At 49.4% G+C, this 13,400-nt stretch overlaps 1 protein-coding gene across 1 annotated transcript in view; it reads right to left on the reverse strand.

Annotated features, from left to right (window-relative positions):
* Positions 1–940: 940 nt before the first annotated feature.
* CLIP2 (CAP-Gly domain containing linker protein 2) overlaps positions 941–13,400 on the reverse strand; it is a gene marked incomplete at its 5' end in the record, with an annotated part of 63,538 nt that continues 51,078 nt past the window's right edge. Inside the window, 7 exons of the mRNA XM_087752077.1 lie at positions 941–5,227; positions 5,862–5,924; positions 9,364–9,549; positions 10,156–10,315; positions 10,813–10,969; positions 11,397–11,480; positions 13,277–13,334. Of these exons, the coding sequence (XP_087608203.1) occupies positions 5,216–5,227; positions 5,862–5,924; positions 9,364–9,549; positions 10,156–10,315; positions 10,813–10,969; positions 11,397–11,480; positions 13,277–13,334 (720 nt within the window). The remainder of the gene's footprint in view (positions 5,228–5,861; positions 5,925–9,363; positions 9,550–10,155; positions 10,316–10,812; positions 10,970–11,396; positions 11,481–13,276; positions 13,335–13,400) is intronic.

The raw sequence follows: 13,400 nt of genomic DNA on the forward strand, positions 1-13,400 counted from the left end.
TAAAGGATCTACAGCCCATGGGTGCAGGACAACACGGCAGGAGATGGATGTTTCATTGCTGTACGGGGCGCTGCTGAGCCAGGGCACAGGCAGTCAAGGAAATTCCCAACTAAGAGATGCTGTACCATGAAAAAAGCACCAAGCCCTGGAGTAAATCCCCCGCCCTGCCCCACAGGGGACAGCGCAACCCCCCGATGCTCAGAGCATCCATACGGGCATGTGGTGGGAGCACAGGGGAAGAGGGGCAGGAGGCTGGGCTGGGCAGCAGCATCGCTCACCTGGACCTGCGCTGACCATGGCAGCAACCGCAGCTCCCCCCTGGGACCGATCCACGGCAATCCGCATTTCCCTGTGCTCTAAAGGTCTGCTGGAAGGGATGAGGATGACCCAACCGCTGTCTCTGCCGCTGCAAAACCAAGGTGGCACCACTGAAATGAGTAGGGGCCAGTCTGGAGGTGGGGGGAGGCGGGTATAGCACAGCACACTGTGACACTCCTGGCCTCAGGGTGTTGCGGATGCATCGGCGGGGACTGGAGGGAGAGGGAAAATAATGGATTAATAAATAGCACCATCACCCCACGGCTCAGCGGCTCAGGAGGTACCTGACAGCGGTGGGCTGGGAGTCACCCAGGGAAGGAGCTGGTTGTCCTCACCTCCAGCACAGGCTGCCGAAGAGCAGCCGCTGTGTGCCAGCTCCCAGGGCATCTCATCCCCCAGGGCAGCTCGGCAGCCTCTCGGCCCTTTGCAAACCCTGCTCTCGGCAGAGCCCACATGCTGATGGCTCCAAGGTCACCGCTTGGGCTCAGGGCGAGAGGGACTTGCCAAAGCCCCACGTTTGAGCTGCAAAGGGAAGACCCCCCTCGCCCCCCAGCCACCTCCATCTCGGCATGGCTCGTGCACTGCAAAACACCCTTAACACACCCCCAGCAGCCCCGGGGCGCCCGACTTCAGCCACAGATTTTATTGTTTAGTAACGAGCTCACCACACCAGCAAGCCAGGACAGGGGTGGATGGTACATGAATACATATCTGTAGTAGTTACACAGACTGAGATTTGTACAGCTTTTGTACAGAGGAAGAAATAAAACGAATCAAATAACAAAATAGACATTAGCAGTCAAACTTTTTTTTTGTCTTTTTTTTTATATCATACTAACAAAATCTGATAGCCAAAAAATTACTAAGCTACAAAATTGTAATACATACTGTACGGGTAAAAGGTTATCATCCATTTATACATCTAGTATCATCTTTATTCTGGTGACTTACAAGAGGCCTATAGGAACTTAGTGTATTAATAACTCCCTACAAGATAGTGTTGAGCTGCTAAAGCTGCCGAACAATGGAGTACTGGAATTTTTGTTAAGACTTTTATAGTGTCATTTGCATCATTTTGTTTTAATGAAACCCTCATGCATCTCTACTGCAAGCCAGAAGAACTGCTGGTGGCTGGGGGTCGGCAAGAGCTGTAAAGCCTTGGCTGGCAACTTGGCACCCGTCGTTTAGTACGGCACCGGCACGGCGCTGCCCCTTGCTCCAGCTCTCTGGATGCTGTAGGAGGGATAAAGCTGAAATCACCAAGACAGATTTTTTTCCCTTTGGTCTAGAGGGTTAGAGAAGAAACCACTAAACATGGAACAGTCTCCATTTCAAAGACTTTTTTCGCCGAGTAACGTCTCAGCCTTCAGCAGAAAAGCATCACTAACCGTTGGGGTAACGCAGCTGGCCGCGAGGGACGGTCTCACAACCAGGGTGCTGGTCCTTCCGCTGGTGCTGAGGCCTTCAGCAGGATGCTGAGCACGTGCATGGCTACCTCCTGCTCCCCACCCTGCAGCGGTGCTCCGAGGCATGCTCCAGACCCAGCTCCGGATGCAAAACCAGCATGGCACGCGGGAGCCAGGAGCGGGGCTGGGGAGAAGGCAGCCCCCCTGTACCACTCTCAGGGATCAAGTTAAGAGCAAGGCTGAAGCCGAAGAGGGAGTGAAGGCACAAACAGGAACCAGTCCCTGACCAACAACAGGAGATGGCTGCATCACTGCTCCAATGCCCTTGAAAATCTCTCCCAAAGAACCAAGCCAGTAAGACCAAATATTATGAAGTACTTTATACACCACCACATAGGCAAAAATAGCAATTAAACTTACAAATAAATAGAGGGGCTGGGGAATCTCCTCTTTGTCCTTTCCAAGTTTGTCCCTAGTTTGGTCTCTTGCAACCTCAGAGGGGCAGCCAGAGGCAGGTGCCCTCGGGAAGTCGATACCAGTTCTGGAGAGGGAAGACACGGCTGGTCCAAACCCCATCCTGGCCACTTTACAGGGTTGAGCTGAAACCCAGATGACGGTGTGCTAACGTGCCCTGTCGACACCGTAGTCAGTCCTGTCTGGGGAGCCGCTCCCATGGACCTGCACCCCAAGGGTGGTGGAGACACGGGGGGCCTGGCTTCACCCCACTGCCTGTTTTGGTACAGCCCTGCAACACAAAAACCACACAGCCTCCACAGAAAGCCAAGAAGTGCCATCAGTTCCTGGCTGATCCTTAGGGACCAGCACAGCTATTTACAGCCAGAGAAGACCATCACCACTAACTCTAAACCTGCTCGGACCCATCTGCTGCTGTTCTGCATTCTCACCCAAGCTGACGGCAAAGAGCCACAGGTCTGAGCCACTCACGGGGGATGGGCCTTGGGAGGAGACAGGAGCCAGAGACTCCTCCAGCCTGAACCACTGCCACCCTGACAACTTTGGATCTGCTTAATAGAGCCAAATACGCGGTCCCCATAACCACTCCTGGGGGACCCCACCCTGTGCAGAGCCAGAGGTTCATCAAGGGAGGTGGAACATGCAGGTGCCTTTCCTCTGTAGATGAAGGCAGCTGGTCCCAAGTCACTAGAAGACCTATTGGGGAAAATAAGCTACAAATCAGAATGGACTCTTCCCCCTGCAGGTGCCTGGGAAGCCCTGGGCTTGGAGACAGGCAGCACTGCAAGAAGCACTCTGGTTTAGCTCCACTCAGGCCAGCGGGAGCTGCAGCAGTGACTTCAGAGAACATCCAGCCAGAGGAGCACTTTGGGAAACATCAGCCCTAAATCCCTAAAAACAGCAGCTCCCAGTGAGGCATTCACAGTCACAGGCTGTAACAATGAACACCCGCCCTGGGATTTTCCTAAATCGCTTAGGAGATGAATACACCAACCAGGAGGGTTTTGGAGACCACCTCTATGATCCCTTGGGAAAGTCCCAGAGCTAGGCAGAGATGTGGCAATCTTCCTGCTGATTACGAAAAGCTGGTGAAACGCTTCTACAAGGCAGGATGGGATCCCACTTGAATTATTTTCAGACAATTAGATCCCAAGCTCCACCTCCCCCTGCCGTGTGCCAGATTTAAGCTGTGTTTTCTGACCTGCTTTACTCCCCTGAAGTCACCTTCCTCTCTCACCCTCCCTTTGAACAGAGGGAGATCACCAATCCTGCATCAAGGAAGCGGAGTCCAGTACTGTATCATAGCCCAGATTCGGCAACATCCTCCTCAGGGCAGAATCGCAGCCATGAAGCCCAAGTCTTTCCCAGGTTGCTTCTGACTGCCCATCCTTCAAGGAAGTAGGAGTCTGGCAATCCACTAAGAAAAAGTAACACAATTTTGTACGAAATCAGGGCAAAAAGCAATGAAGCCGACATGCCGTGATGTTCATCTGCCTGTGGCCTGGCTCAGATCTCCTCTCTCAGTGGTCTCTTCTGTCTTGTCCTCTTTCACAGATGCCCCATCATAACACAAGAGCTTCTGAAGACTGGAGAAGTTGGGCACTAACTAGGAGAAGCCTGGTAAAATATTGCTGCGACTCTTCCCTGTGGTACTGAACAGTGAATCTGACCTGGACTCTCTCACACCTTGAAGAGCATATTGTCCCCTTCCTCCACCCTAATGTCCCTTGGGAGCTGTGGTGCAAAGTTAAAGAGTAGAGCCTTCAGAAGAAGGAACAAGACCCTTGCCTGGGCCTGCACTGCTGTGTACAGACACAAGAGCTGTGAGGGCTCCAGTCTTGGATTCCTTCTACTCCAAACGCTCATACTCAGGTCATGCACAGAGGATTGCTGTACCCATCAAACACAGATGGCCACTACTGCATGAATGCTCACAGCAGCACCTTAGCCACCTCCGCTCCTGGTAGCAGGGGACAGGCATAATACTGAAAAGCCAAGGATAGCTCTGGAAAATGGCCAGGCAATCCCCGATTAGCTGTTAAATTAAACAGGCAAGGAGGGAACCATTTCCTCAAGGCATCTGTCCCACACTGACTGCAGCCAGCATGGAGCTCTCAGGCCAGCGATGCTGAGATCCAGCCGTCTGTGGAGTCCTGTGCTCAAAAAAGAACAATAAAACACATACGAGCGAGGGGGACCATGGCCCAGGGCATCGGCAGGCCTGCTCAGCGATCTCTCTGCAGGAAGAAAGGCCAACCACACCTGAGCGAGGTGTGCCTGTCCCCAAACTCAGAGCCACCACAGCTCCTTCCCTAAACAGCAATGGGCAAGAAACAAAATAAATATCCCTCTGAAATCGGATTATTTCCCACGACATGCTACGATACAAGTACTAAGTGCAGCCTCCATGCTCTAGGACAACGATGTCTTCTACAAGGCGAGGAGGGAAACACATCCCCACACCTCATCTTCCTCAGCCTACGTGTGCCAGCGTGAACAGTCAGCCCAGCAGGTTTCACTCGCTTGTGCAGGTCTTCAAGACAGCGGGGTGGGTGGAAGGGAAGGGACAGACCACGTGGGAAGCGTGCAGCCTCTGGGCACGCGCTTTGGAGTTGAACATCACAAGCAAATAAATCCCTTTGCAGTTCCTGCAGGGTTACTGGGACTCGCTGACACTTCAGCCACCGTTTGGGGCAGCTCTCATCCAGACCACATCAGCTGGTGGGACAAGGGCAGCTCAAGCAATACAAATTCCACAGTCAAAACCAATACACGTAAGAAAACCAAACCCAGAGAGATCTTTCTGCTCCCTCCTGGAACGATGGCTGCCTTGGAAAACTGGACTCCAGGATTGTCCTGATTACATCAGTTAGTATATTATAAACATTGTCCTGCTTTAAAGTGAAAATACTGTGTCTAGTCTTTTGGAGGTGCTAAAGCCAGATGGGGTATCGTTTTTCCTGACTGTGCAGAGGAGCTGATACTGGCGTGAAATGATCCTCTTCATCTCTTATCTATCAGAGCTTCTCCTGGAAGAAAAGAGACGTTGTTAGGTAAAAAGAGGGCAAGCATGGAGGGCTTTTTACAGAAGAGGAAACTGAGGCACAGAGTGGGATGCCACCAGGCCTGCTGTGTCCTGACCCACTGCTCTGCCCGGTAAGTCACACTGCCTCTTCCTCTGACCATCCTGCCTGTGAGGAAATAAAGTCTGAGCCTACAGACCTTGCCCTACATTGTGAAAACCAGGGGACACCAGGACAGCAATGTCCCACAAATGCCACCTATGTAAAGGGGACGGCAGATATCTGAGACCGAGCATGTTCTGGCTGAGGCTGCCAGGAGAAGAGTCATATGGGCACTGACCCAGGAGACTGAGGGGTAACTCCCTTCCCACTGCTTCTCCCAGAGCAAGCACCCATCGCACCTCAGTGTGCATCTCACTAGCACATTCCTGATGGCTTCGAGTAGTTTTAATGGTAAGGTGAGGTTCCCACCGTGCTTGGGAACTTGGAGTTGTGCAAAGCCCCTTGCTTTTGCTGTGGGAATGACACAGTCAAGCTTTGCTGGCAGAACTGCCTCCATCCAAGAGCTGACCCCAGCACAGCAGGCAAGAAATCACATGAAGCACTCACTGTTTTAAACAACATTCTGCTTGTAACTTACCTCTTGCTTGTGGGATTTATCCTGCTGGTGAATCCCGTTAGCAGACCCAGAATTTCCAAGAGTCTGCAATGGAGAACGGACAGTACTTATGAAGAGGGACACAGAGCCTAGTGGTTTTGCCTACAAGCGCTGAGATCTGGCAAGACTGCCATCTCCTTCCTTAGCAGCCCACCCCACAACAAGGAAAGCAGAATGCAAAAATCCCACACCAATTTTGGCAAGAAGCTTCCTGCACTCTGCACCCCAGCGCAATCCCCACGTGCCAGATTGCATCCTTCCCAGCTACAAAGCATCCCCCGAGTTCCTCACAGACACAGACCCACTCTTCACTTCTGACTCTTAAATCCTGATAAACAAACCTTCAGCCAAGGGTAGCGTTAGCTGCAAAACACGGCACAGTGAACATCCCAGCAGCGAAAAGGACATTTGCCATTTCCCATCTCTGGGGACAAGTCTGGCAGCCAGGACAGGCTGTTCTATCTTTACAAAGCACAAGAACTTTTAAACATTTATAATGTTTCTTTAGCAGGGATAATATGGAGCCCTTCAGCTTCAAAATGACAGTACAACCAGCACAAACAAGAGCAGAAAGCTGCAGCGTGAAGTCACAGCATGCCAGATGTCAGTTGCTTGGGTCTTGGTAATCAGATTCACAGTTGTTGGTGAATTGCTGATGGCAGCAAACCCAGACATTATGGGGAGACAAGACTGCAAGGTTTTAAACCCATCATTAGAGGAGCCTCAGCTACCCAGCTTCCATTCTTACCCGTGACCGTGAAGGTGCATAGTCAACCCTACGGGACAGAGGTTTAGTTTGGGCAGGAAAAACAGGCAGAGATTCAAACCGAGCTCTGCTTTGAGAGCCTGAACTGTTTGGCAGGCAGTGAGGTCTACCTGGATGGATGGCCAGAACAGTGCCGCTGTGGTGACTCGGCTTTGGGTCTGCACCCACGACCACAGGCGATTCAGGCATTGCACAAGGCAATATGTCCTACCTGCAGCAGACCCAATCTGTGCACTAAGCAGCTATCAGATACCAGGAATCAGGTTTGAAATTTAGTCTCAGTACATGGTCATGATAATGAACAAAGTGGTGCAATTCGCTTGAAATTAAATAAAAGAGCTCCCAGAGCAGCCACTGCAAATTCTCCAAGAAAAGGCCTGAGTGCCAAATCCTTGTCATTTCCTGCAAAGCTGTGAGATCAGGGTCTCCCAAGACGTGGAGAAGGCAAAGATCCTCTTCCTCTATTACAGGACAAATACTTTGCAGCTGCAGGCACGGAAACAGCAAGACAGCAATTACTCGACAACGAGACGAAGACACAGTGCCATTATACTCCCCCAGCTCCTGCACCTCCTCTAACAGCAAGGCCAGCCACGCACATCAAGGGCTGCAGAGCGCGGCGGCTGACTAAGCCTGTGAAGGGAGAGCAGCAGCAGCTTCTGGTAATCAGAGATTTCCTTCTTGAGCATGCTGTGAAGTGAAGGCTTTGCAGACAAAGGGAGAGCGATGCCAAGGCAGATCCTTGGGCAACAGCTGCTGCTGTCAGAGAGGAGACGGGAGGTCAGGAGGTAGTGCAGAATGGGTTACAGCAGAAATGTGGCTTCTGGGGAAGAACCATTAATTCCCTAACTATTGCACCAGGATCTCTTTAGGCCAGCAATGTCCTCAGGCTCAGCCTGAAAGCCCCTGGTTAACAACTGCCCTTCATAAGGGGAAGGATGAACAGATATCATACCGAAACTAGGGAGCTTTGATCCAGACCTCCTTGTAACTAGGCACTTTAAAAATCTGACATCAATAGAAGTTTGAAGCCTAGCTTCCCACAATAATCCTCCGTCTGTCTTAGTACCACGGTTCGTAGTTGAAGGCATAATACTATCTTGTCATATCTCTACGATTTCTTAAGCATGAAAGTATCAAAAGTAATACCAGGGATAGATTAGCTGACCTCGTAAGGTCCATTCCAACTCACTTTATGTAAGATTAGTTATTTTCTACAGTTGGGGAAGAAATAATTACCACCTGCACCACCTCTGGAGACAGGAATGCGAAAGGGAAGATTTCCTTTTCTCAAGGGACTTAGCATTAAAGCCAACAGAGAATAACTTTCCCCACCCCTCCCATAGCTTCCAACAGATGAGGTTGTCATGATGCATTTTCATTTGACACATAGCAATTACGGCAGAAGCTGAAGTCACTCTGGAGATACTGACAGGATTATAGTAGATCTTGGACTGCCACAAACTTGTCATCACGACTACAGCTGTCCTGTCTGGTGCCGGCAGACGGCTGCTGCCGCTGCACTGCGGGATATAAAAAGACTTGTCTGCAACACACAGATGCTCAGCTGAGCCAGCAGAGCTTTCAGGGCTGCAATTTTTACTGTGCACCCTCTTCCCGACTGCCTCCCTGCAAGTACTACTGCAATGCAAACAGCCATTTGGTGTATCTGCAAACTGTGCAGAAGACTGTGTCATGGGAGAAGACTTGATACCCCCCAGATTACCTACCACAACATATCTGCACCTGCAGCAGGGAAAACAAGCCCTCTGCCCATTCTCCGTGCCTAGTGGCTTGTTCTGTACTATCCTAAGGTATCTGCTCGAATGTGAACTGTAGCTCATTACTGCAAGAGAAAGACATTTTTCAGCTAAGAATTTAAGTGAGCAAGTACAAGAGGAGCACTGGTGCATCTGGGCTCTGAAATCCATGACCTGGTTGCAGACACAAGAGAAAATATAGCTAGAAGAGTAAAAAAGGACATGAACCACAAAGCTTGGCACAAGGGGCAGGTCACTTCACAGGAGGAACCAGTCAGGGCTTAGACACCACAGGTATGAGACAGAAAAAGCCAAATGTGGAGAGTCAAGTTACTTGCAGCCTTCAGTTTCACAAAGAAGGTTGCAATACAAACAACAGAGGCAGTTTTGCTTTTGTCAGAAAAAACAAGTGGAGACCAGAGGAAGTTGGGAGGAGAAGATGGCAACTGGAATGGGAACATTCCTGGTCCATCAGCAAACCCAGATCAGATATAGAGATGCCCCCAGGAACTGGTTAGAGAAATGGAAAACATTTTCCCAGTCACCTCCAAAGTTTCTGCTCATGGACTGCAAGGAAATAAACCTCTCAAAGAACAGGGATGGCAGAAACCCTCAATGTTCGTATTATAAAGTGCCTGTACCGCAAGGATGTGCAGCCACACGCCACTGTACACACAAAGAACAGTTACTCACACCGCAACCTTCCCCAAAACACCACATTTAGCAACCATTCTTGCAGAGCACTATAAGGATCCGCAATTACCAATTAGCAAGGCTTTTCTTAGTTTTAAGCTACGCATCTGACAGAACAAAGTCTCGCCAGGTTGTTTCCAGCAGAGGGAAGGGACCCAGCTGACTGCATCACCCCCCACAGCACAGGGCAAGATCCCAGGAGATTGCTCAAGAAAAATGACCGCTGAGGGCTGAGCGACCTGGGAAAAGATGGCCAATGTTCTACCTGTGTTTTCTCGGAGGAGAGCCTCATTGCTTCCATGAGCTTCTCCATCTGGTGGCCCTGCTCCAGCGCATTGCGCAGCACATCCTCCGTGCTGACAAGCCGGTGCTGCAGCCGGATCACTTCTGACTCTGACGAGGGGTCGATCAGGGAGTATCGCCGCTGATCCGTTACCGATTTTTCCTTGTCCTTATACAGCAAAGGGAAAATAGGAGCATGTTAGATTAAAACCAATAACTACAGAAACTAAGCAAAGTAGAAATCCACAGTAACTCGTATAACCATGTTTTGATTTCAACAGTAGGGGGGGTCAGAGCACAACTCTGAAGGCAATCATATCCAATGCAACCAGCAGCAGCTCCAATTTGTTCCCAGCAGAGTTCAAATAAATTATTCACATTTCAACCACTGGAGGACACTGAAGTACACAGGAATTAGAGGACATTGTTTTACACGTTCTCCGATACAGGAATAAGCAATGTGGGGTAGCTGACCGACCTTCAGTTTCTCCCACAAATTTTAGCCCTGTTTAGCCATGGATCTAAAACCAGTGGGAACAGGAAAACACTGGAGAAGGCCAGATGGACATTTTTGCTGCTTAATGAGGTGCTGCTAAGCCAGGCCACAGCTCACAGGCACTGTCAAGGAAGTTCCCATCAGATGCTCAGAAAAAGCATGAGGAAAAGAAAAAGCATGAAGACCTGGAGTAAGGGTGAAAGGCTAGAACCCCCCCACGAGCCACACAGAGCCCTCCAGCCCCCAGGTCAAGGCCAGGAGGGGTTTTGGTGCCCTCACCAGCACAACCAGTTTCTCTCGCAGCCCCTTGATGTCATCTTTGAGCTTCTGTTCCTTCAGCCGCCACTCAGCTTTGTGCACCTCCCGGCTCAGGTCCCGCTCTGGCCCAGGCGAGTGCCGGTTCGCCTCCAGTAACAACACTCTCAGCTCGTTCAGGCTCCTGGAAGAAGCAGCACGAAAAGGTGAAGACCTTTCCAGAGCCATGCTGGAGTCCTGCCACGCTCCCTCCCTCCTCTGTTACAGATCCAAAGGCCAGCGAGCAAACCTGACCCAACTCCCACCACTCCAGGGGCTTCAGATCTCCTGTCCTCCCCACCGCACCAGCTGTAAAGAGACTGGGACCTGCACAGGGCACTGTGTTTCAGAGCAGGGCAGCAGCCAGCTTAGCTGGCTTGTAGGTGGCTTCACTCAGCATCTACATGGGCACTGAGCTGTCTTGCAGCTCCTGGCGAGCAGTGAAAGGACAGTCCCTTTGATACTTCATAGCCCCTGATTTTAAACAAATTCCCACCTGAGCATCTCTAAAGAACAGGAAAGCTGGGGACTGGACTTCAACAATTCAACCTTTAGATTTCTTTTACTGGTAAATTACAGCACCCTGAACGAACACACACACAGCCCCATCTCCAGCTCTGTCCTTCAGACCTGCGGACTGACCTTTCCTTCTTGAGTAGCTCCTGGCTAATCAGGACCAGTTGCCCTGAAGCATCATGTGTTTTCTTGGTCAAGGCTTCCAGTTCACCTTCCAGCCTCTTCTTTTCTTTTAATACCAAATCGGCCTTCTTTTCTGCTGTTTTGCATTTATTTTCCAAAGCTACGAGAAGAGGAAGATACAGGGGGAAGAAAGGTCACTTAGTCCTTTACTTACGTTCCTGCTTTTTGCCTTTTCCCAATTCCCACTCCTAACAGCACAGGTCTGATTAGCTCTGGATCTAGCCCTGTTTAAGGGGAGATCTCGGAAACAACATGCCCAGCTCCATTTATTGCTGCCTCTTTCAGCTTTTGACAGCCCAAAAACCCCTTCTCACAGGATACAAATATCTTCTGCAGGATTTGTATTCACCTCCTGAAAAGAGACCAGAACTTCTGAACAAATTTTTACCAACAATATCCGCTAACAGGCAGGCAGTGTCATGTTTTATATCTGCCCCTTTCAGCACCTGGGCCTTTGTTTAACACAAGTACAGAGGATGAGCAGGGAAACACCTAGTTCCCACCAGCACTGGATTAGGGAAACTTACCACTTACTTGGGCCCTTAGAGTTTCAGTCTGGGACACCAGCGATGACACCTCTTTGTCTCTTTTACTCAGCTTGTCTTGGAGGTCTGTGGGAGAAGGAAAAGACAAGACAAAGGTTAGAAGCTTGGAAAATGCTTTGTAAACATTCAGGAAGGTATTGGGTGTACGGCACGGGTCGGGGTGCGACAGGGGCATGGTGGTGGTATCCTCCACTAGCAGAGAAGCAGCAGGAGACAGATAATGGGTGTTCCTCACTGCATCTCACCACCATCCAGGTATTAGGAGGCAGGATACGCAGCTGGGAAGCCATATCAGACAGGTTTAAAAAAAGCAACCACAAGGGGAGGGAAAAGAAAAAAAAAGGGGGGGGGGGGGATAAAACATAAAAACCACAGAAAGGAACTTTCAGCACATTTCTTTGTGTTACCTCCTACACCGGAAGGCAGAGAGAGTTTTAAAAGACACGTTTTCTGCAACTGATGCATTTTCACACTCAGAGCCGTAGATTTGAAGTATGATGCTTTTGGGGCTCAAATCTGAACTGGTTGGTTTTAGTACGTCCTATATATGGCTTATTCAGTGTGGAAACAACATGCGCATGGACTGAGCGGCCATTTTAAGAGCAGTGGCTGCTGGACCTAGTTATGTTCTGCCCTCGCTAGGCAGGAATTACCTGTCAATCAGCATACAATATGGTACGGCATATATGTAATCCTGTACCTGCAAAGACAGTGATGAGACCGACTGACAATGCCTAGCTAGCATTGAGGGCAGATGGAAATAGGGTAAGACACCTCTGTCTGAATCCACAAACAGCTGGAGGGACACTCAAACTAAACACTGTTTCTATTAAGTGAAATTTAAGCCTGCAAAAGTCCCCAGTAACCTCCGTTTAGATTGCTACATCCTCAGCAGGATTTCAACAAGGGCTTTGCAGAGAACAGACTCCTTAGAAGTGAATGACTGAGAAAAAGCTATGCCACCCTAAGCCAAATGCCATTTGAAAAGAGAAGTGACAAGTTAGCTCTTTAGAGATCACCTTTGAAATCTACACTGATAATGTTTTCTGCTTAAAAAAAAACCCCACAAAACAAAACAAAACGAACAAAAAAAAAAAAATAACAGCCCTAAGGGAGACAGAAGAAATATGAGTCTCCTGGGAACGAGCAATGGAAGATGTGATCTGGAAGCACCTTACATGTCTTGGAACAGCCCTGAATCCTTCACAGACACCCAAAAGCATATGTCGTGCACAGCAAAGCGGTAGGACATCGCTCCCAACAGAGCCCATCTGGGCCACCCAGCTCTAATCTTGCCAGGTCTGCTGTTACTCAGACTAGGGTTGCAGTCTGAGTAACCCTCTCTGCGAGGGAGGTTGTGTGCAATTCAGTTTCAGAGCTACTTATACAAATTTTCTGAGTGCATAAATTCTGCGTTTTGTTAAAAGGATGGATTTGATTTATAGTAAACTTAATTTAAAAAAGTAACTTGCATTATTTTAAGCCAGTCACATTAATATCTACCATTGGCAGTCCTCTCCTATGAACAAATTACATTTAATGGCTGGATTTTACCTGTTATAAAAACCAGTGATGGGATGGAAGCGTGCCCATTTCCCCAGATCTGTCTCCAACCTGCACCATCCGCATGGCGAGTACGTAACACAAGTAAAAACATCTACCCCTGCATATGCTCAGCCAGATTAGAGGGCGGGGGCGGGGAAACTAGACAATAAATGCCATCCAGCAAAATCTGAGAGATGAAATGGCTTGCTAAGCCCCTTCCACACAGCCATCCCTGCAAGAGCAGAAAGGTAGAGGAAGGGAAGGCACGCAAGTCACAAGAACAGGGCGTTCCAAGAAAAAACAATAAAATTTCATACCTTCCATAGTGTGCTTCATCTTTATCTTTTCCTCTGAAATATCATTAGTTTCAATCATCTGAAATAAATGTAAAATATGAGATGTAAAACAGCCCTTTACCCAAAGATTCAAAGCAAATTTAAC

This window comes from Nipponia nippon, unplaced genomic scaffold, assembly GCF_047370975.1.
Source record: "Nipponia nippon isolate SJK-2023a ecotype South Korea unplaced genomic scaffold, ASM4737097v1 scaffold_15, whole genome shotgun sequence".
NCBI lineage: Eukaryota > Metazoa > Chordata > Aves > Pelecaniformes > Threskiornithidae > Nipponia > Nipponia nippon.